This window comes from Ostrea edulis, chromosome 4 (assembly GCF_947568905.1).
Source record: "Ostrea edulis chromosome 4, xbOstEdul1.1, whole genome shotgun sequence".
Lineage (NCBI taxonomy): Eukaryota > Metazoa > Mollusca > Bivalvia > Ostreida > Ostreidae > Ostrea > Ostrea edulis.
Window position 1 is genome coordinate 73,624,910 of NC_079167.1, and position 23,871 is coordinate 73,648,780.

The window sequence follows — 23,871 nt, forward strand, 5'->3', positions numbered from 1 at the left end:
CATTATGTGTTATTGGAATATCACTATAATAATGTTATAAAGGAGGAAGGTAACTATCTATTTTCATATTTACATGTTGTATATTTGTAAAATACTGAGTTTGAGAGATGATAGATTATGCACGTATTTTCTATGAAAGAACATTCAGGACAAATGTCTTGTACATGTATATACTGTTTTCGCGATGTCTACAACAGGAAGCCTACAACTTTCTGGATTACAAATCCCCAGACTTTTGTACGAAACAACGTCGCCGCAGGAAGTGAGGTAAAGTTATAACATTTAGAAATAATTATCATAGCACAGAAATAATTATCATAGCATATAATTAATTATTATTGCACACAAATAATTATCATTGTACAGAAATAATTATAACACAGAAACAATTATCGTAGCACAGAAATAATTATCGTAGCACAGAAATAATTATCATAGCATATAATTATCATTGCACACAAATAATTATCATTCTACAGAAATAATTATAACACAGAAACAATTATCATAGCACAGAAATGATTATCATAGCACAGAAATAATCAACATAGCACAGAAATAATTAGCATAGCACAGAAATATTTATCATAGCACAGAAAGAATTATAGCACAGAAATAATTATCATAACGCAGAAATAATTATCATAGCACAGAAATAATTACCATAGCACAGAAATAATTATCATAGTAAAAATTATAGTTGTGCTATGATAATTATTTCTGCGCTATAATTATCATAGCAAAACTATCCCGTGGGGATCCAGGTTAGAATAGATCCCCAGTACCCCCTTGCTTGTAAGAGGCGACTAAATGGGGCGGCCCTTCGGATGAGACCGCAAAAACCGAGGTTCCGTGTCACAGCAGGTGTGGCACGATAAAGATCCCTCCCTGCTCAACGGCCGTAAGCGCTGAGCATAGCCCTAAATTTTGTAGCCCTTCACCGGCAGTGGTGACGTCTCCATATGAGTGAAATATTCTCGAGAGGGACGTTAAACAATAATAAATCAATCATAGCAAAAATGATTACCATAGCACAAAAATAATTACCATAGCACACAAATTATTATCATTGCACAGAAATAAGTATCATTGCATATAATTAATTATCATAGCATATAATTAATTATCATTGCACAGAAATAATTATCATTGTACAGAAATAATTATAACACAGAAACAATTATCATACAACAGATATAGTTATTATAGTACAGAAATAATTATCATAGCATAACTCTCTATTGAACCCAAAATCATAAACATCATGTACATGATACGTCTACACGACTTGCGTATATGATTGAATTTTTAAGACTATTGTCTGCACAATCAGCCTATGGATAATGTGTTCAAGATAAATTCCACTTTGTGCAATTGTAGTATTGTATCTTATGTTCTATTTCTAGGGTCACGGGTTTTGGTTTGTTTATCCTAACAAACCTCTAGGTCTCTCCAAGGATTTAAACTTCATGGACAAGTTCGAAGCCATGCACACAGCGATTTTTGAATTCGATAACAACGTTGCTCATTCCAACGTGATGGTAAGGATCTTATGTATCAGTAATGAGTTTGAATACATTCGTGTCATATCAAGTCTATTCACAATCACCCAACCAGATGCAACTATGGATGCTGACCCAGTAAGTTCAAATGCTTACTATTAGTCTTCTAATACAGTATTGTAATGAACCAATGCTAACTGTATTTGTCTCACCACCTGTGCTCAACACCAGCAGACTACATATGTTCCCTGCTGTCTCACCATCTCTGTGTATGTTTAACAACAATCTATAGCTACTAATTGTGTTAACCTATGTCTAACCGACTGCTGACCACGAAGCCACTAATTGTGTTCACTACCGATCCTTTATCATAGCCAGTATTCAATAATGCAGGCTTTAGCCACTAGATACTGTGGTCCGGTAATTTTCACAAAATATTATTCCAGAGAGATCGACATTAAATCATGGTCACAGACCATTCTTTTAGTGTACCAATCATCCTCAGAGCTGAATTTTCTTTGTTTTGTAAATTTACAAAGTAATGCAAAATAGACTGTACTTACGAGAATAAAAACGTAAATTACACTATGTATTTAGGAAATTACAACCATAAACCATATTTACATTAAATTGTATAGCAGTTGTGTAGAATCTGACTTAATCTATTGACATCTTTTTTTGAATTCTTAGAGTGGTTTATTCATCGACAATATCTTGAACACTGATGGCAGTCTGGGAACAACCAACAAGTACGAACCTTGGGTGGATCCAAAGGATTCTAAATCTGGGGCCAAAATGGTGACGATTAGCAAACTCACAGGTAAGATCGAAATCAGAGACGTTATTTAAAGAACGGCTCTGCATATCTGAAAATTAAAATCCCTATACTCTCTCCGATTTAAAAATTTGGATATTACGGACATCTTTATTTTTTACGAAAGACTTAAATCTATAGTTTTAGCTAGGTACAATTTCTACACACATTATCAACATAAAATAACATATGGTTATTTCAGCGTACAAAAACATGAAACAAAATGCATGGATTAATGGTGGATACATCAAAGTCACTCAATCTTCGTAAGTCTACAGAGGCTGGTACAATACATCTCTGTTAATACATATATGATAAATGTTTTTACATGAGCACAAGTTTATTATCTTCATCTTTGCATAATAAAACTTATTACATGAAACGATATCAGATTCAATGCACATTCTTCATTGTGAAAACTTTTTTAATCCATAGAGAACTTGTTTATAGAAATATTTTCCTTTCATTTAGATTCTCAGACAGCGTCATCGGATTAACATTCAAAAGGTACAGGCATACAATTGTATAGCATTCATATATACCAAATTCAATGCGTGTAACTTATATGTAGCTACAACATGTAGTTTCCTTCACACATCAATTGTGACGATATGTAAACTCAATTCAGATGAACTGAGATTGTCAATACTAATGAAACTGACATTCATTTTCGTTTCATATGAAGTTGGTCACGTGTCTTTTCTTGCGTATGAATACAAACACCGCTTAAAAAGTCAGCTATTTTGACCTGGCGTCTTGCTTATGCAATGCAATGGTGAATTTAGAAGAAAAAAAACCGCCTTCGTCACAAATTTAAAAAAATTAAATTGTGCGAGTAAAAGTCCAGATTGGCACCCAAAATGGCCGAGTATTTTGGCTAATATTCTACATTCACACCTCCTTTCTGAAATCCTGGATCTGCCATTGCAATGACATCATAACAGAAACAAAATTGATAGTGATTTGGTCTTTCCATTTATAAGCAAATATCCTTCAAAACTCTCTAATGCATTTTATCACAGGATTAAAGAGTAAATGTAAGTATTGGGATATGATATTAAGTTGGTACATGATCAAATCTACTTCGGGCATTATAAGATTTGATCACGTTACCAACTTCATGTCAAATCCGAATAGCAAGTGTATACCCACGATGCAATAATTTCTGTATAATAAACCATACATGCACCTATGTAATATTCCCCATCAAAAACACATGATACTTTGAACGTGTATACATGTATGTATATGTAACAATGTCATATTCCATACAAGATAAATCGTGAAATACATGTACCAATATCATATTCTATTAAAAAAAGAACTTACATGTGCCAATATCATGTTGTGAATATGAATTTAAGAGAATTTAAGAAAATTATCTATTTATATCCGTGTTTTTCAGGAGTTCTCCACAGGAGCAATACATCGAAGACAGTGTTTTTGTCGGAGATTCACCTAACATCGGGACTCCCACGGTGATAGGGAGTGGAAATTCATTCAAAACATACCCACGGTCTGTGCCTTTGGAATTTGCGTAAGTATACGTCTGCAAGTCAATGTTGGTTATCTTCACGGTGTACGGATCGCATAACTTAGAGATCAAAAGGTGGAGTAATTTTAGAAGGAATGTATTTTTTTAATTCATGTATACTTCTGTGTACAACTTGTCTGAATTGATTTATTGTTTTTACGTCCCGTCGAGAATGTTTCACTCATATTGAGACGTCACCCGGTGTAGGTGAAGGACCACAAATGTGAGGGACCACAAATTTAGACCTACCTTATCTCTCAGGCTGTAGCAGTGAGTGTTCTTTATCGTACCAATACCTGCCGCGATTGTTAAGGTCATATTTTGAAAGACCCGCGATTCTCACTTCTAAATGCTGAGCGTAACTTGTTCGGACTCCTCTAAGATGGATTCCAAACTTTAACATTTTTTCACATGTTGATGAAATGTATCCGCAAACTGTAAACCATCTATCATAAAGTCGTCATATTTTTATCAGAGAATAGACACTAAAAATAGTTAGCGACGATTAATTTCCACGATCGAATAATCATGTTATTTCAAGGAGTGTTTTCTAACCGTTTAAATTCTTTGATCCGCTAAAAAAAATTATGTATAATGCCACCATGATCATTTTATTTCAAATTCCTTCACTCAATACTGAGCCACTGAAAATCCAATTTGAGGGAGGCCATCATCTGTAAATATCATTAAAAGGAAAGGTTATATCCAATTCGAACATATATTTTCTGATATGATAGTAGGATTTTCATGCCGTTCCAGAAATTCAAAACGAAAGTCACATAAATGAATCTGTATCAGTATTCTTGAAGCAAGGGCGTGTCACTCTTTATTTCAGTGTGACCATAGATGGTTTGCTTTACGATGCCGGGATATCTTCATACTGTTAGAAATAATTTGGAAAATACACCCTCCCGTTTATTTTGAAACTCGAGTTTATTTTGAACTGAGCATCATATTTACATTGCATGTGATAAGCTTTGTGTACATGTAATAAGTCGTCTGAGTATTTGATGCGGACATTGATTGAGGAAACAGTTAATGAATGAACTGCGTGTCAGAGACGGTAACTGTCCGCGGGCCAATATGCATACAAATCTTGCATATAGTTCTCGCACACGGATAACAATTGGTTTACAGTCTACAAAATGGTCACTATGCTACATGTATATTCAAGTTGAATTGTCATTTAGAAAATAAACAAAATGGACATCAGGAAATGTGTATACCTCTGTTATTACGCGGTGTGTTTATGATTAATTCTTCAAAAGATCATTCAAATAATGAGCATATGCAAACTTTTTCCTCAGCGACCAACCTCGTCAAGGTTTCGTTTTTTACCATGGCCCTGTGTATGTTTCTGACACGTGGTTTGGGGACTTTGCCGACACAGACAACTACAAATCCGGTGCTCTAGGTTTTCAGCGGGATAACGATGGTCACAGTTCACCAATCAGCGCGGTCGATGGACTCAAGTTCGGATTTGCAGATGTATGTTTACTAATGATCTTTATGTGTGTCATATATAGTCGAGACTACTTGAATTAATGATTTTAAAGTAGCCAATTCTTAGTAAAATGAACTCCCCACAAAAGTTGGTCTAGAGAATGGGATATATTTATTTAAAGTTGTGTAATACTGTGAATGTTTTATACAGGAAATAGCAGGAATTCATAATGTTAGATGTATAATGGCCCTATGATGACGTCGCAGCTTCATTTTTAACATCTATCAAAATAACATATTCAAACGGATTGTGGTTTTTATTTAATTCGTAGTATTTCTAAATCACTCTTTTTAGCGCCAGTAATAAAGGAAGAAATTGAATGCAAATTATAAAATTTTATTTTCACAGCCATCCGAGGGTAACCGAGTATTTGATGGAAACGCTACAGACAATGGCTTCTCTGGTCTGGATGGAGATTTGATTGGTACCTTCCGAGATGCAGATGGGTCGGTTTACAGCGCAAACGCTCAAATTGTTAAAGACCTTCCTTTCCATATGACACCTAATTGTTCGCAAAGAAGTAACTGGAAAATGATGCCCTGTGTAGATACATTTGGTCAGGTAAATATTGTTGTATACGAAATCCTTCTTTTAAAATGTATCATTTATACGGGAACATCGAGAGTATCTTCGATATCATAATATCACATAGCCAGCGGCACATACATGTATATAACGGAGTTCCCGTGTCGCGTCACATAGCCGACATCACATATATCTAATTAAAAACGGAGTACCCGTGTCGCGTCACATAGCCGACATCACATAAATTATATCTAATTAAAAACGGAGTTCTCGTGTCGCAGTAGAAGTCGTTACAAAAAAGAACCATTCCTGCTACGACCCTGATGTCTGAACATGATTTAAAATTCTCGATAGGAATGTGAAATAATGAATATGCGAAACATCGTAAATTATGCAGTTCGAGTTAGCTGTGTTTCAGTAATATTTGAATGAAATAATGAAGATAACAAAAGTAATCAATCTCATAAAGTCTACAGAATTGAAAGCTGGAAACATTAAAGATTTTCTTTATTTTGTTGTGGGTTGAAATTCGTAGATATGTCTACTTGAAGAGAAAATCCATTGCAGGTAGATGCGGAAGGGGTTTTTAACATCCCAGTGTGTACTGTGGAAAGCGATCTTGCTTGTTAAATTCTCATAATATATGGGTATTTCACTCCTAATGACGAGTGCTTGGAGAAGGATCCGCAAACCTCGATTTTTAGATGTTATTTTGTCACACCCACGCTCTCCTTACCGAGTGGGCTTTCTACTACCTTACTTACACTTGTAATACCACAGCGATATAAACTATGAAATACCCCGTATTTTGGGTTTTTTTTTACAATAGGTGCGTCTATCGTGGTCGGCAAAGAAAGATGTTGCCAAAGATGTTTCCATTTATAGAGACGATCTTCCTGACAACCCCATTCAGTCAGATGCCAAAAAGCAGGCCCCCTTTATGGCCATTTTAGGCGGCCAATACAGCTATTTGGCGAAACTAAACGGAAAATTACCGACGTCTGTAAAATTCTCTGGACTTGGCTTCACCAAGTAAGTACCTGTACACTACTGTAGTAGTCAATGTATAAAGATTGGTCGTACATAGTTCCTAGATTATTTGAGTTATTCACCGGATGTATAAACAGGGTGACTACTTAATTTTCACGACTCATTGGATCAGTTGTTTTGGGTACAAATACGCCAGATAGTGCGTGTGTTACCTTTAATCTTTGACAATCATATGTATGAAAGTTGAAGATAACCAACAGTGATCAATCTCATAACTCCTATAAGAGGTGGGATCAGGTGCCTAGGCAGAGTAAGCATCCCCTGTCGACCGGTCACACCCGCCGTGAGCCCTATTTCCTGATCAGGTAAAAAAACCGGCCTAACAATCGGTATGAAACACGTAATATAGCATTTGATCCAATGATAGGTTGTATTGGCGAACTAGATCCTTGTAACGACCATAGAATTTGCGAAATGCTGACTTCAAACGAGACTGTTAAAACCCCTGTACCTTCAATTTTTGACAATCATCTTCCTTACCCCTGGACATCTGGCAGACATCATGATCTCGGAGTCTGGGAATCAACTAGGTGTCTGGGCGGGAATATAATATTGCAATTCGGAACATTATTAAAATGCAAGAAACTCTTCTTATTCTTAAAGATATACGCCTTAGGATGAATTAACCAGATCCCAGAAAAGGACTACATTTATATAAGAATATTATTTAAAAAATGGTTTAATGTGAATCATTTTCGTTCAGTCCTGAATATTTAACAAACGACTCGGGTGTATAACTAATTCATCTAGAAGATCCATCAAAAAATTTCATCTTTCATCAATCTAGAAGGTCCATTAGAAAGTGAAGATAAGAAACAGTGATCAGTCTCAGAAATCCTATAAAGAATATAAAATTAAGAGTAGGGCAAACACGGTCTCCTGAATTAGGATTCACATGGAACTGTCAGGGAAACTAAAAAACCCTTCATTACCGAACAGATTTCATATAGGTAACCACCGTAAAATGGCTGGAAAATGGTCAAAACGGCGTCAAACCCCAAACAATCAATCAAGGAATCAATGAAAGAATTAGGTCATGATTATTGCTATGGTTGGAAAGTAATGGGGGATAGAAACTACGAATTAATAATATAAAATGGACAATGTGACATTAGCTTTAAATACTGTGAATTATTTTGAAATGGAGATCTTAACTTCTAAACGAAATTTCTCCCTACGGAAACAAGCAACAGTATTGCTTTTCTATTCTTGCTGTCCTTATCCAGGTGAATGTTAAGGTTCATATGCTCTTTGCTTCCCCCAAATGTTCTATTTTGTGCTGCCATTTTTTAATAGTATATTGAACAATATGTTTTAGAACCAAGACAGCACGTGTCGGTCTCTGTGTGCCCAGAGATTCTACAATCCGTGTGAAATTCTTGGGACTTGCAGCAGGTGGTAAATGGGGACAGTGGAAGAAAGGAAAGGCCTTGACCTCTATTGAGGACCTTAATAGCAGTACAAATCCCACAGATTACTTTGTAGATTCAGACGCCGGGTAGGGATCGTTCATTATTTCATGAAAGTCGATTTTCTTTATTATTTCAATTAGATCATTTCGTTTTGGGGGAAATAGTAAGTGTTTTTACTACATGTATTATAGGATTGTATTTTTCAAACTCATGCATCTTCGAGAGTATGGTGATTCTGATGTGATTGATTGTCTCGACCGAAAATGTCCGACTGCTGTAGTAACGATGATTGGTGGAGATTTAACGGACTCCGACTGTACCTCCCGAGCATATCCGAAATACAAGAGGGATCCCAGTGACGCCCCTGCCGTATGTTTTAACATCTGTAGCTTTACTGTTTGTATTTGTACCAGGCATGTGTATATTTTTGTAATTCATCGCCAGTCTCTGTCTTTCAAAACAAGTTGTCTTCAAGGGTCTGTAAACGTTTGCATTTATTTCAAAGTTAAAGATAATATCACGTGTAATATGAACATTTGGTCATAGGAGTTGCAAATTCAGTTAGCAATTATATAGAACGTCACGGTTTTTTCAGAGTTTTTGGTATGTTTCTTACTACATATAAATTTTAAAAAAGTGTTTCCTCTAGCGTCAATGAAATTAAGGTCAGGGTCAGCTATACTGAGTGGCCAAAAGTATTGCAACAAACATGGCCGACGTCATCGCTGTACACGTCGTCTCGGTATTTATATTCTATTTTTATCGGGATAGATAACGTGTTGGAACATAAAATCCTGGGTAAACATTTACTTGGGTATGATTGTTGAGGGGAACCGTGAATAATTACGGAACAGCAGACGATTTCCAGTATTGTAACGAATGTAAATAATGTCGAAGAAAAAACAAGAGTTGTCATCCGATGTTTAAGAATTAATCGTAGATTTAAACTTAAGGGGATTGAATAACAACAAAATCAGCGAAACAATAGGAATACATTGATGTACTGTTGGGAGAATTTTAAAGACATTTAATGAATCGGAAAGTGTAGAAAACAACCGGAGATGTGGCAGGCCAAGACTGACTAATTAATGACAGGGGCGATCGTAAAATTTTCAGACTGGTAAAAACAAATAGGAGACAATCTCTACGTGATGTTACAACAGCTTTTAACACACAGCGTCTGTAAAAGTATCAAATAAAACGGTTCGTGTAGATTAAAACAGGAAGGCTACAGAAGGAGAAAAATTCAGAAGACTCTGACCATCAGTAAAGTGAATCGACAACGAGGAATTTTGTGGTGTAGAAATAAGAGACACTGGACAAATGAACAGTGGCAGAAAGTTATATTTTCTGATGAAACACAGGTGGTAATTGGACAAAATAACTCTGTTAGTTTATGGAGAAAGGCCTCGGAAAAGTGGAAACCATACTGCCTGAATCAGCGTAAATCGCCAGTCAAAGTAATTTGCATGTTTTGGGGATGTATAACTTACGATGGAATTGGTATAATTGTGCCTGTTGATGGTAATTTGAACTCACTGAAGTATATAGAATTACTTGATACTCATCTTTGGCCAGTAGTTGCAAAAGTTTTTGGAAATAGAACTTTTATATTCCAAGATGACAATGCTACCCCCATTCGTCAAGACAGACATCTGAATGGAAACAGGAAAATGGAATTCAGAAATTTACTTGGCTCGCACAATCCCCAGATCTGAACATTATAGAAAATGTCTGGCGTTGCATTAAAATTAAACTCAATCGAGAGATAGATCAGATCAAAAGTAAACAAGCCCTAATTGCTGCAGTGACCAGGATATGGAATGGCCTATCTCAAGTATATATACGAAGCCTGTATGCATAAATTCCGGCAAGATTACGCCAAGTGATAATACAGAAAGGTTATGCCACTAAATACTAACAAACAAAAGTAAGTACAATAATTATTTATTGTTATAATTGGTTTCGAAATATGCCTACTCAACTGATCAAGCAATGACGTCGGCCATGTTTGTTGCAATACTTTTGGCCACTCAGTGTAGTAACAGGGTACCAAAGAAAATTTAGTTATATTGTTATTTCAATTGTAAAAATTGTGTTCATTGTCCATCGGATGGACGGAATCACAACCATTCTGACACGCAAGAGATCGTCCTCGTGGTGTTCGATTAAAAATTATTCTTGTATGACCTGCCAAGACGACCAAATGCTTTGACATCGGATACTGGTTTTAGTTCAAAGCCGATCTAAAACAAAGTATGGACATTACGAAAGTCTTATCTGGTTTGATCTATATGTTGTTTTTTTGCCGGTAATAATTGATTAACACAACGGTTGTTTAAGACATGAGAGTGTGGTGTCATGTTGTGCGCTATTTAATTGCTATTTAATTGTGGATTCTTAATGGGATGAGTAAGTGTTATTTTATGAACAAGACATGCCTTTGCAATGCATGCTATATGATCAACCGTATCCTTTAAGTCTTAAGACGAGAGGGTATCTCACAACTCTTATCAAAGTTAAAAGGATAAACGTAAAAGCGTCAATCATCTGAGCCTTAACCACTCATAGACTGGTGGTCAAACTAATGCTAAACGTCATGCAGATGTATACCCTTTGAGGGTTTTATTGAAGGTTGTTTGGTCATTTGAACATTCATGTTTTAAATTGTCACCCAGCATTTTTCATCTTAATGACCCTAGCATTGCTAGAAATCAATTATTGGTGTTTTACCATTATTCTTTTAGGGGAGTGAAGTTACGTCTTTACCCGCCGATGACTTGTTTCCACCTGCTGTGAGTATTATTTGGCATGTGTCTTCGTATAATGCTGACCAGAGAGAGAGAGAGAGAGAGAGAGAGAGAGAGAGAGAGAGAGAGAACCATTCGAAATTTCAGGAAGATATTTTTCTACTTTCATTTCTGCTGGAATTCCCAGTCTTTAAAATAGACACATTGTATTTAACAAGGTTCATACGCACATTGTTTACAAATGCTTAGTATTCATAAGGAAATAGCTACCATAGCGATAGGCAAAGATATTAGTTTTGAAAGCAAAAACATTGGAAATGTAAATATTAATGAAATGCAGCCCGGGGTAGATTTATGTACAACCCTTATTAGAGACCTAGCTTACTAAATTATGATTGCCTATTACGCAAATTAACTCCTCCCCCATTATTCAATTTCATTTATACACTGTACTTGTAGCCTACGCCATTAATTTGAAATAATGGACCATACATACGGGGTAAACTTAATTAAAAAGTCACATTCATTCATGTAGTGAAAATTAGGATTATTTGAGTGTTTGCTTTATTGCTTCATGATTCTAAGCGGGTTAAATTTGTATGAAAGGAAACTAAGTCTTTACATTTCCGTATGCATATTGAGTTACAGCATATTGTAAACAGGCTCGTAATGAAGGAAACCCAAACTTTCAATTGGTGAAATAATTACAATGTGCATGTATGTTTTTTTGTTTTAAAATTCATTTCATGCAGCTATGTGCAAGTGAAAATTGGCAGTAAATTTCATGAAATTTTTTGCTGAAAATCATTGTTTTGTTTTTCTCCAGTTTTCGTTGTTTTCAGTAATGTTAACGTTTAACTTTACATCCATTTTAAATTGTTCAGTTCTTTAAACAAATGTAGAATGTCATTCTACATTGCATGTTACAAAAACTGGCTATATTATTTTTTTTTTCAGAACTGGGGTGCCGGTTCCACTAGAAGTTAAATCTGAGGACAAATTGCATTATCCTGAACTTCATTGTTTTCTTTTCTTTGCTTCAAATGTAGTAAAAATTTAATTGCAGAAAACATCTTTGTATTTATTATGAAGCTGCATTTTACAGACCTTGACATGGGTCACAGTGTACGTTTCAATAAATACGTGTGTTTCTCTCCATTGAAATATCACCCTTTGACGCAGACAAATTGTGAAACAATTTTTCAGTTCAATGTGAAAAGTAAGTTGGGTTTTTTTTTTTGAGGAGGTAAAATAAAATCCCAAAAGTTTATACCGACATAATACTGGAAAGTGTAAGTGTTTACATTTATTGTAGCTTTCAAAATAAGATAGGATTAATGAGAAGTATTGGAATGTCTTCCTTTTTATCAATTTTGAAAATTCTTTCAATACAATGCTCTCAAAGGCTTCATCATCCCAGTAAATATACATGACACCACCTATGAGATACTCTTGTTTCCAATATCACGACTCCTATCACTATTCTTGATAGCACACCAACATATGTAGGTAAGCATTTTCAGTTTCTTGAAGAACTTTCAGATTTCATTCACAAGAAGTAAAATAGAATTATGATAAAAACTGACAAATATGGCATTAACCTTTAACACTACGAATTTTCTATAATTCACCTTGAAAACCCTTAAGAACCTACATGTTTTAGCAGTGTATAGCATTACTGAAAGTTTTAATTAAATACAAAGTAAGAAATGAGGGTTTTCTCTAGCTTTTGAACTCAAGGTTTCTCAGAATAGTACCTTTTAATGTTGACCTTGAATATCACTACGATCCCATGGTTAAATCTTTATAAAAATCTCATTGCTTGTATTTAGAGTGAAATGCAGGTAATAAAGTTTCTACATAAGGGATTTGACCTTTTCCTTGACTTTAGCGTTTGTACTTTTAAAAACCAGTTGGAACCACGATATCTTGACAAAAAAGATTGTGATTGATTGATTAAATATTGTTTAACTTCCCGCTCGAGACTTTTTCACTCATATGGAGACGTCACCATTGCCGGTGAAGGACTATAGGCCTATACTCGGTGCGTACGGCCTTTGAGCAGAAATTAGTTTTTAAACAACAACAAATTATTCATATAGTTTATGAATAATTTGTCACATAAAATTGCTGATTTGCTAAAATAATTATTAGTTCTGCTTCGCAAAAAGACATACATATTTATAGATAATGTTTATGTTTCAATTTAGGACAAAATTTGTAATAAATCACTAATATATTTTTATGCATGCTTTATTACAATTATAAAAATTTCGGAATTAAAAGGTCGTGACCTATACGTTAGGATTGATATAACAATTTTTAGGATAATCACTGTCTCGCCATTGGAAAGAGAGATTTTCGAACATTTTTATTGCATGATATTTAAAGTTGAAGACTAAAGCGTGTTCAAAAATGCGTTGATATGATTACTTCTAAGCTATTTTTTTAAACCAATATTTATGTATATATTTTAACTAGGGCATCATATTGAAATAAGTTCTTCCTCGGTTTCGTTGTGTAAGTCTACATGTATTTTGAACTTTATGCGAAAATGGGGGCCATAAAGGGCCCTTGTCCTACATATACACTGTACATTATCCTATTAAAGTTGATGTTGCGATCAATATCAATAGGAAGAACAGATTGTACATCTAAGACTGACAGCACCTTTCCCATAAGAACATGACCATTGAACCATGTAACCCCCTCTGTATTTCCCATAACAAAATTAATGTTTATGGGTATTTGTGATTTCATACATTAGTTAATTTTTGTTACTCTATACTGTAGTGTTGTAGTATAAGACAGTAAGTATAAACTGACGACATACATTGATATATTGATCTTAAACAACACCGATTTTGCCGGGGAAATAACAGAAAAGTGGGGGGTGGGGTACAAAGTCCAGTATGCCCTTCTCGAAAATAAATTATATTTGTAAATTCCAGTTTCCCATTATATAACATATACATGGCTGTTCTGAAAAAGGACGCTCTGCGTGATCAACTTGTAAGATACACTGTACCACCTCCTCCTCGTGAATCAAAATTAAATATACTGTGTCCAACTTCGAGACGAATTTGATTTGGTTGTACATGTTAAATCATCGTATCATTATATTGTCTCCATGTCACTAAGATTTCGATTTGTATCATATGCAACAATTTAAAATGATCTTGGAAGAAACGAGATAAATAATTTATTAAATTGAACATCAGCTGTGGGAGCCTGCACAAGTATAAATACATATGGTAACAATCATTATTAGCACTTTGTAAAGAGTATGCATCAGATTGACACATTGCACAATAATGCCCAGCTGCAACTTGTTAGTGTCTCAAAATCCGAAGTGTCAGTGAAACAGTTGCTTCGTTACACACCGCTGTGTTCTCGCTTGAGGTAAGCTCTGGTATAGCACCCACAGTCCCGGTATTTATCGGTCCTCTCCAGGGACCTAGGTCTCTGTAGAGGACACCTGATAGCGCCCTGCTTCGACGGACGGTCCCATAGTCTGTAAAAGCTACCCAGTTTCAATCCGTCCATAATACCAAACTGAGTCTCGAATGACTCGCCGCAAATACTACATCTGCAGTCGTCATGAAAACAGGACGTTGAATTTTGAAGTTGGTCACAAGAATTCGATTTTCCGGATTGCTGACAGCGGATACGTTGGTTGTCTTTTTCGTCCAAACGACGTAGAATGGAAGAAGTAGATGAAGTCATTAAATCTTTGGCATGTATCTTCCTGGCGAGTGTTTCTCGGTATGAAACATTAATCGGGCTTCTTTGGTGTTCCCTTTTGTTTTTTCGCACGTCTTCGAGCGCCCCCCTTGGCGGCAACAATCGTTGTGGCATCTTCTGTCCGTGAGGTTTAACTGCTTCAGCAAATTAGCTTGAACTCGAAACATGCCTCCTTTTCTCTATATATACACCGAATCTTGATGACATACAGAAGACTGATTGACGCAATTCGAAGTATTTTGTAGGTGTCTATACTAATTATCAATAATTACCCAACCAAATACCGGGGATCGGACATTTAAATTTCAAAACGATATAACCTTGTTATGTACATTTTCACATTCTAATGTCAAAATGTTCCTTGTCGGAGATAAATTAAATCAATGATATCCTGTATAAACAACATGTCACTGATTCTGAGACGATAAATTCATTTTCAGCTAATGTCAATATTTGATATAGAAAGAGTAACCGATATTTTTAAAACACACAGTACAGACCGTGACGCAGAGCTGTTTTGATTCACATAACTGGCACAATTGGTTATATGATGTAAACGTTATGGAAAAACAATTTTACATGTTCGTCTTTGCTTTATTATGACACTTACAGTATAGAAAATAACAAGCGTTCCACAAACGGTACATAATACGCCCGTAAAATGCTTACATAGGGTGTTTTTCTAAAGCCATAATTTGTAGAACTTTGTTTCAGGTACAAATGTAGTACCAGCCATCATCAGGCTGTGACATACTTTAGTTGCCTTGTATGAATAAAGAGTCTTAGCCTAAACTATGACAAGAGGTAGATACAGATAGACAAACCAAATGTTTTGTGTGTAAAATATTTCCCAAAGTTTGACCAAGTTCAACAACCTCTGAATATTTAAAACATCAAAGAAAGAAAATTAAAAATTGTTGAGAAATAAAATCTTTGCACTATGCACATCTTCAAATTATTTACAAGGGCCTCCGTGGCCGAGTAGTTAGAGCATCACGCTCAGAATCACACGGTCTCTCACCTCTGTCGGCGCGGGTTCGAATCCTGCTTGCGCTGGTAAGTGAGAAAGTTTCCCAGTTTACTTTCGGAAGGTCGGTGGTCTCTTCCCAGGTGCAATGTACATTGTATTTGGGATCTCTCTTCCACCAATAAAAACTGGTCGCCACCATATAACTGATAAATTGTTGAGTGTGGCTGAAAACATCAATAAATCATTGACAAATATCCTAGCTTCTAAACTGTGAGAAGAGCTTAAAGGGGAAAGAAACCCAATTTTTTTTATATAGAATAAATAATAGGATTAATTATATGATAAAGATTTGCCATACTATTCTGTTGATATTGGGCCTAGATAAGCTTAAGTACTAATTTGAAAATGTTAAAAATTGAAATTCCCGCTATCTATAGAGGCTGCCATGATGTGGAACTCTTTTGTATTCAAGACCACAAAAATCAATAAGTTTGACGTCACACCGTCTATTCCGGGTTTGATGAGATTCTAAGATCAAGGACCCCCCCCCCCCCCCCCCCCCCCCGAATAAGCTACACGAGTTGATTTAATTATTTTTTTCTTGAAAATATTTCTAATGAATGTCAACAACGTCTTGCATACCCATAAAGTCCTAAATAATTCAAAATAAGCCCTTTGAAAAAAACAATACCCTTACTGGTTATTATAACAGAAATTATAATAACCAGTGAGGGTATTTTTTTTAAAGGGCTTATTTTGAATTACATGTATTTTGGACTTTATGGGTACACAAGACGTTGACATGCATTAGAAATATTTTCAACAAAAAAAATTCATTAAATCAACTCATGTAGCTTATTCGGAATGGGGTGGGGGGGGGGGGGTCCTGAACCCAAGCACCTGTGAAATCATCAAAGTTGTGCATGTGGTAGATTTTACGAACAAATAGGTTGATGCCTTCCTGGCAAGCACTTAAATACACTAATGCGAAGGGGAAATGTGAATAAAGGTTGGGTTTTTTTTCTCTCGAAATTCCCGACTCAACCAAGTCATTTGAAAAGAAAAGACTACGTAAACTGTGGATCCATCATTTGCGTAATGACAAGTTGATGTTCAAGACATTTGTATGAAGAACGTTTACCGTCTGCCTAGTCTACGACTCGACCGAACGTCTTCTTTTCTCAATTTCTTCTTGCGAAAGAACGGGCTCAAATCTATACGGCTCCAAACTTAATTGTTCGTGACTTGTCATGTTTACAGTGTTGCTGATGAAATAAACCGGAATAGATGGTGTGACGTCACAAATTAAGCTTCAATGGTCACTCTCTTAGCGGCGGGTAATTTAAAATACATGATAGATTAATATTGATTTAATTGTTAATCAAGGATTTTTGTTGTTAAAGACCGTCATTTACGATATCAGTAAGTAATACTTTATTCATAAAAGCAAATATGTGGTTAGGGTTGTCTTTCCCTTTAAAAGACAAACCATGTCCTTTAACTAATACATTGTATATCTTTCCAAAACGGAATAAGTTCAACAACCTGTAATTATCTAAACCAAAATTGAGGAAAATCAAAATCATTGCCACATGCACATCTTCCATACAAATACCCTGTAAAATGAAAAGGTCCTCACTTGTAAACTGTGGAAGGAAAAACAGACAAATCATGTACGATCTATGTAATAATTCCTCAAAACTGAATTAAGTGCAATAATCTGTAATTGTCTCAAATATTGCAGAATATCAAAATCCTTGCAACATGATCTACAGAGATCCACCAAGAGGCTATATAGCAAGGAAACAGAGAGATAAAATTAGAAACAGAAAACCACGGACGGACAGACGTACAGCCATCGCTGTACCCTAATACGGGCGTATAAAACTACAATGTAATATATCCACCTTTTTGATATTATTAGTGTTTTTATATGTATATTATTAGTGTTTTATGTGTATATTATTAGTGTTTTATATGTATATTATTAGTGTTTTTTATATGTATATTGGCTGGGATCAATCTGTGTAATTTACATGTTTATTTGCTCATTTACAAACCTAGTCATTACTAAAGGGTTGTTTGTATTAAGTTGTCCCAGCCAATTAATTTTGTATATTTTGGTCGATTACATCCTATTGTTTGAACTCGTTTTATTACGTCATTTGTTTGATCATGATGTTCACTTAAAATGTTGTGTTTTTCATTAGACATCTCATTGATTATCCAATCACAAAATGTGAACTACGGAATGCCAATCTAATTAAAATTAATGTTAGATCCGCTCGCGTACTCTTATGTATGCGAGTACGCGAGCGGATCTAACATCTAATTTTAATTAGATTGACGGAATACCAGACTTATTTGCTCGTATACGAGATTTCTATTTCAAAATTGCGGAATATAAATAACTGACTGCTGAGTGCCATTATGAGAACATGGACGGATCACTACGTACGAGCGCAACATATATTTAGTCTCTAAAAGGTATGCTAAAAGTCGGGGTGAATTTCTCTGCAAGTTAAAGAACATTACGGTTTTTTTTAAAACCACATCTTCAAAACATTAATCAATCAATCTTCAAAACATAATGAAAGTAATTACAACAAAAGCTTTTGCATTTTATTTCGTTGAAACTAAAGCAAACATATCGATGTACATTGTATTGCGTTGTATACGTTAAAGATGAATGGAGTTCTCCCACTTTATATTTACTGTGGCAAGTGTCTCCCTTCATTTAGAAGAATTATCTAAAAGTTATTTTTTGCTTGTATGTGAATGTACATATGTCGGTTACTGTAACAAGTAGACTAGCAAAAATGTTTTATACACGTATTTTAAAAACATTAGGATAACTACATTTGAATACTAGTGCATTGTTTAGTCATATTACACTATATTATACAACTTCCCATATTTATGTAGCAATATTCTACTATCACCTGCATATAGTGTTAATATCTCTTATATATAACTGATTCGATACGCACTGACCACGTAAATTTACAGTTTGTTGAAAAATTTGTTTTCCCCGTCGTTGTTGGCTGAAATGTTGCATCCAATTCTTAATTGTTGATAGAGCATCCCAAAAATATATGTTAAAATTATTTATAGTTATACATTTACAAAAGCATCAATAATTAATAATGTCAATATGTCTTTAGTTAATGTATACGTAAAATCATCGACGGGATCAATTCGTTTTGTAGACACTTTAAGATGGAAAATTAAATATTTGTCATCAATTGTCAGGTAGTGTAGATTCCAGTTTATTCAAATCATGGCCCTGGAGGGCAGAGTGGGGCCACAACTTGGGATCAAATTTTTTCATGGCAATATATGAAGAAATTGTTTAAAGATATTATCATACCAGAGCTAGCAGGTCCATGATTAATCATATTAATATGCAACCATTTTCCGGTACTGCCGATTAAGTTTCTTTAAATCATATCTCAGGGGTGGGTGGGTTAGGATGGGGCTTCAATAGTGGATAAAATTTGAGAATGGAAACAGTAATCAAAAGCCACTGTATGATTAGTCTTATTGATATGCAGGCATTTCAATGTGGTACAATCATTATGTATTTGACTACGGTTAGGCTTCAAAGTTTGACATGAGCTCGAATACCTGCATATAGGAAATCTGAACAAAACAATATTTTCAAGAGTAGCAGGGACATTAATCATTTCAATATGCAAACGTTCCCAAGCTTTGTGAATTCAGTATTATATAATCCCTGAGGTAGAGTTGGGGCTGAAATGAGGGATCAAATTTTACAAAATACAAATGTACATGAATATGAGGGCATCTTTGATAAAATCGTTTCTAGAAAATCAAGGCTTCGTTAGTCCTATTGATATTAAAACATACTTATGTTAACATACTTATGTTGGGGTTTGGTAAAGACATAAACCATGTGACTAGGATGAGATCATTATATGGGGTCAAAATTTGTCATGGGATTAATGAGGGCAAACATCTTCTGATGAAGAACACTGCTGGGTCAAAATGACTCAGGTGAGCGTTGTGGTCCAAGGCACGCTTGTATACACCTGTCTTAGACGGCATGGGATATACAGTAGTACCGTACATCGATGTCAACGTTTGTCCGTTCAGGGATTTTTGTTTCTACAAAAATGTGTTTCCATTTCAAGCCAGTTCTTACTGTGTAGCTTCTCTGTGAATCACTCTGGATCTTGTTGCAGTTTCGATCTCTCTTGTTGGAGGTTTGCCACCTTGGATTTTTCAATTTTTGAAAATTTATGTTATATGAAAGGTACATGATTTGTCCGCCCAACTCTTTCCACAGACTTCAAGTTAGGACATTCTTATTTTACAGTGTTTGTATGGGTATTGAAGATGTGCATAGAGTAAGGGTTTTGATTTTTTTTTTCAATCATAGAGAAAATAACAGGTTGTTGAACTTAAGTCAGTTGAGAAAATATTATGAAGGGAGTACTTACATGGTTTAATAAAAAAAAAAGAATGGTCCATTTAACATCTCTCAGATTTGAAGCTAAGGCCTCTGTAAACAGTCTAACAATTTGCACATTGCAAGGATTTTAATTCCCAACAATTTTCTAAATTTTCTTTCATGTTTTGGGAAAATGTTTTACACACTGAGTCAATTTTTTTAAAAGAATTATTCTACACTCAGCTGTTGGATTGCCTATCTACTTCCTGTCACAGTTTTTGAGCTGGGACCTTATGTAACAGCTTGATGATGATACTACCCAAAGTACAGTTTTACAACTTTTGGCATTTTAATTTTCATTATATTTGCCAATCTCATATAACTCAAAACAACACAGAGAGGATACAATACAATGTTAAACAAAGAGCTTATATTGATCAAACCAGAATGGGTAACTCTTCTGAATCATAAATTGAAAAATCAAAACAAGGACAATTCTGTCAATATGCTTTGTGCATACAGAATGCATTACATTCGACCCAAAACAGCATGCAATACAAAATAAATGAAAAACAAGGCCTTCCTCCAGTTCCACTTAACTGTTGTACTAAGTTTCATTTCAAATCGATGCAACGCTTTTCAGCTTTAAGCTAAAAATGTTGACATATCAGATAAAGAGATGTATAAGATATCCGATAAACAGGAGTATTATACACCCATCAATGTTTTTGATACTGTTGATTTCACAAAGTGTGGTCCGATTTTCTGGATCACCACACAGTGGTTCAGTATCTTCAGAAACTGATGACGTCACAATGCATCAACAAAACGTTTTTTGTGGAAAAGTTCGACCGCGTCACAAACAATACTGCGTACACAAAATATAATTTCACTGTATGTCTGTGTTTTTGATCATTTGGATTACATTGTACATTTATTATCTTATAAATATGGATTTAAAAATACATACAGGGTATATAATAGATTTATCATTACTTCAGCAACTTTATCCAAAGAGTTTGATCACGTCTCGTTGACGAGCGCGGATTATCAGATCCAACTTGACGATTTTGTGATCAATCTCCCAACTCTTACAAGCAATACAAAATAGATAGTTGGACAAACACGTACACCTCGACACACCAGAAGTGGGATCAGGTGCCTAGGAGGAGTAAGCATCCCCTGGTGACCGGTCACACCCGCCGTGAGCCCTTTAACTTGATCAGGTAAACGGAGTTATCCGTAGTCAAAATCAGTGTGCCAACAACGGTCTAACAATCGGTATGAAACACGTCAGACGGTATTTGATCCAATGATAGGATGTATTGGCAAACTAGATCGTTATAACGACCATAGAATTTGCGAAATGCTGACTTAAAACGAGACTGTTGAATCCTCTGTACCATCAACTTGTTTGTCAGTAGCTTGCCTCGATATAAAAACTGACCACACAGAACAAGCTCTTGCGTATCGAATCAGTTGAGATATGTAAACACCATATGCAGGTGATAATGGAATATTGTTACATAAATATGGGAGGGGCCTCCGTGGCCGAGTGGTTAGAGCATCACGCTCAAAATCACACTGCCTCTCACCTCTGGTCGGTACGGGTTCGAATCCCGCTCGCGCTGGTAAGTGAGAAAGCTTCCCAGTTTACTTTCGAAAGGTCGGTGGTCTCTTTCCAGGTACATTGTGTCTGGGTTCTCTCTTCCACCAATAAAAATTGGGTGCCACCAGATAACTGAAAAATTGTTGAGTGTGGCGGAAAACAGCAAACAATCAATGAATAAATCATAAATATGGGAAGTTGACGATGGAGAAACTGAAATCACCCCGTTTGTGATAAAGTTGAGTTGTTAGTATGCCATCAAATATGAATGACTCCTACCTGCAACCACGCTTTGATACGCGGTGCTGGTGAACAAAAACCCTCTGGCTGAAATAACAGTACTAGCTTACGTTAGATATTAAACAAAAACAAGAAATAACAAATACTTAAATACAACACAAAACAAGCGCTCTGAAAACTATATGCATCCGCTAAGGTAGAAAAGATGCGGCAGGGCGAGAATATTCTTATGCGACTTGCACTCTGATGTTATCCACTATAGAGCGGTGCCCTATGCGGATCGTTCCTACACAAAATTAACCTTCAAATCTTCACCACCTGCATTTCAGTGGCTGAATTAGGCACAAATCATGTAGTCCTTCAATAGCTAAATTTTCTACGTAGTCTTTGCAATTTAGAGAATAGGCAAAAATAGGTCATTTGTGACATCATAGAAACAAATACACAGGAAGTCAAATGTTTTCGATATGCATTGGTTCATTTTTGCTTCAGCAAGTTACCTTTATATTTCAATGTTTTGTTGGGGAAATACAGAGTCATTGAGCAATTGTTCTTCATTAAAGTGTGGTGTGTCCTCGAGTAAATGTTTTAAAAATGCATAATATAATAATGCATATGAAAAAATTATGAAAGCACAAGAAAGTAAAATGCTCGTTTATTAAGCTTGAAACAAATATAGTATTGTTAAGATGTGTTTTCCTTTGGTAATTAATCTCGGGTGGACCCAGCTCCCCAGCTCTGAAATATGAAACCACTTTTTGATTCATGTAATGATTGAAGAATTATTACATTAAATGAAGCAGTATTTAAAATGTCTCAATATCATACTTGGATATAAACGACCAAATTAAATTGAATAAGATTTTTTTTAAAGATTGAATGGATATTACAAACAAGCTTATGGTATTTTCCATCTCAATTATCAAAACGGGACTTTTCTCTACTTGATAATTACAAAGATAGGTCATAAAATACTCACTGCGGGTGGAAACAAGTCATCTGCAGGTAAAGACGTAACTTCCGTGTCCTAGTAAAATAATGGTAATACATCAATTTCCGGGAAATGTAAGAACCAAGCTGTTTTCTTAATTGTGGAAAATATTCCATGAAATGTTAGATAATTTTACAACACAGAGCCGTCCAAATACTGTGGTTTCATCGATATTCCTTGGAAAGAGGTGTGCATCTGAGTATAATGGAATATTCATTGAAGTGTATTGCCTTCATTACGATGTTTACTCAAGAATGCAAATCCATGAATGTATTTGAATAAAACCACGAAATGTCCTCCAACACTGATAAAACTAAAACATGACGAAAACCTCAAATGATTCGTATTTGATACAATGTTATCGATAGCTAAATTAATTATTTGATATTGATACAATGTTATTGATATCGAAACTAATAATTCGATATTGATACAATGTTATCGATATTGAAACTAATGATTCGATATTGATACAATGTTATCGATATCTAAATTAATTATTTGATATTGATACAATGTAATTGATATCGAAACTGATAATTCGATATTGATACAATGCTATTGATATCGAAACTAATTCGATATTGATACGATGTTATCGATATTGAAACTATTTATTCGATATTGATACATTGTTATCGATATCGTAACTACAGCGTGTCTTGGCCATGACTTAATCGAATCGTATGAGCTCAAACAGCCGGTTTTTATGATTGATTAATGTAGCATTTAAACAATACTTTTCAACTACAAAGTTTCCCTTGCTGTCGATATTGTATCGGTAATGATTCATAGTCGTTTGGCAGTTGGTT

At 35.2% G+C, this 23,871-nt stretch overlaps 2 protein-coding genes across 2 annotated transcripts in view; one reads left to right on the forward strand and one right to left on the reverse strand.

Moving 5' to 3' along the window:
* The window catches only part of LOC125668321 (cell migration-inducing and hyaluronan-binding protein-like), a 28,147-nt gene extending 13,987 nt beyond the window's left edge, over positions 1–14,160 (forward strand). The window contains exons 12-24 of the mRNA XM_056163739.1: positions 202–267; positions 1,407–1,541; positions 2,193–2,322; positions 2,519–2,582; positions 2,788–2,823; positions 3,722–3,853; positions 5,158–5,338; positions 5,703–5,915; positions 6,709–6,911; positions 8,248–8,427; positions 8,533–8,710; positions 11,089–11,136; positions 12,049–14,160. Of these exons, the coding sequence (XP_056019714.1) occupies positions 202–267; positions 1,407–1,541; positions 2,193–2,322; positions 2,519–2,582; positions 2,788–2,823; positions 3,722–3,853; positions 5,158–5,338; positions 5,703–5,915; positions 6,709–6,911; positions 8,248–8,427; positions 8,533–8,710; positions 11,089–11,136; positions 12,049–12,078 (1,596 nt within the window). The 3' untranslated portion in view covers positions 12,079–14,160. The remainder of the gene's footprint in view (positions 1–201; positions 268–1,406; positions 1,542–2,192; positions 2,323–2,518; positions 2,583–2,787; positions 2,824–3,721; positions 3,854–5,157; positions 5,339–5,702; positions 5,916–6,708; positions 6,912–8,247; positions 8,428–8,532; positions 8,711–11,088; positions 11,137–12,048) is intronic.
* Positions 14,161–22,707: 8,547 nt separating this feature from the next.
* Positions 22,708–23,871, reverse strand: part of LOC125668322 (cell surface hyaluronidase-like) — a 35,406-nt gene continuing 34,242 nt past the window's right edge. Inside the window, exons 23-24 of the mRNA XM_056163740.1 lie at positions 23,048–23,095; positions 22,708–22,806 (exon numbers count right to left, since the gene is read on the reverse strand). Coding sequence (XP_056019715.1) covers positions 22,777–22,806; positions 23,048–23,095 — 78 coding nt within the window. The 3' untranslated portion in view covers positions 22,708–22,776. The remainder of the gene's footprint in view (positions 22,807–23,047; positions 23,096–23,871) is intronic.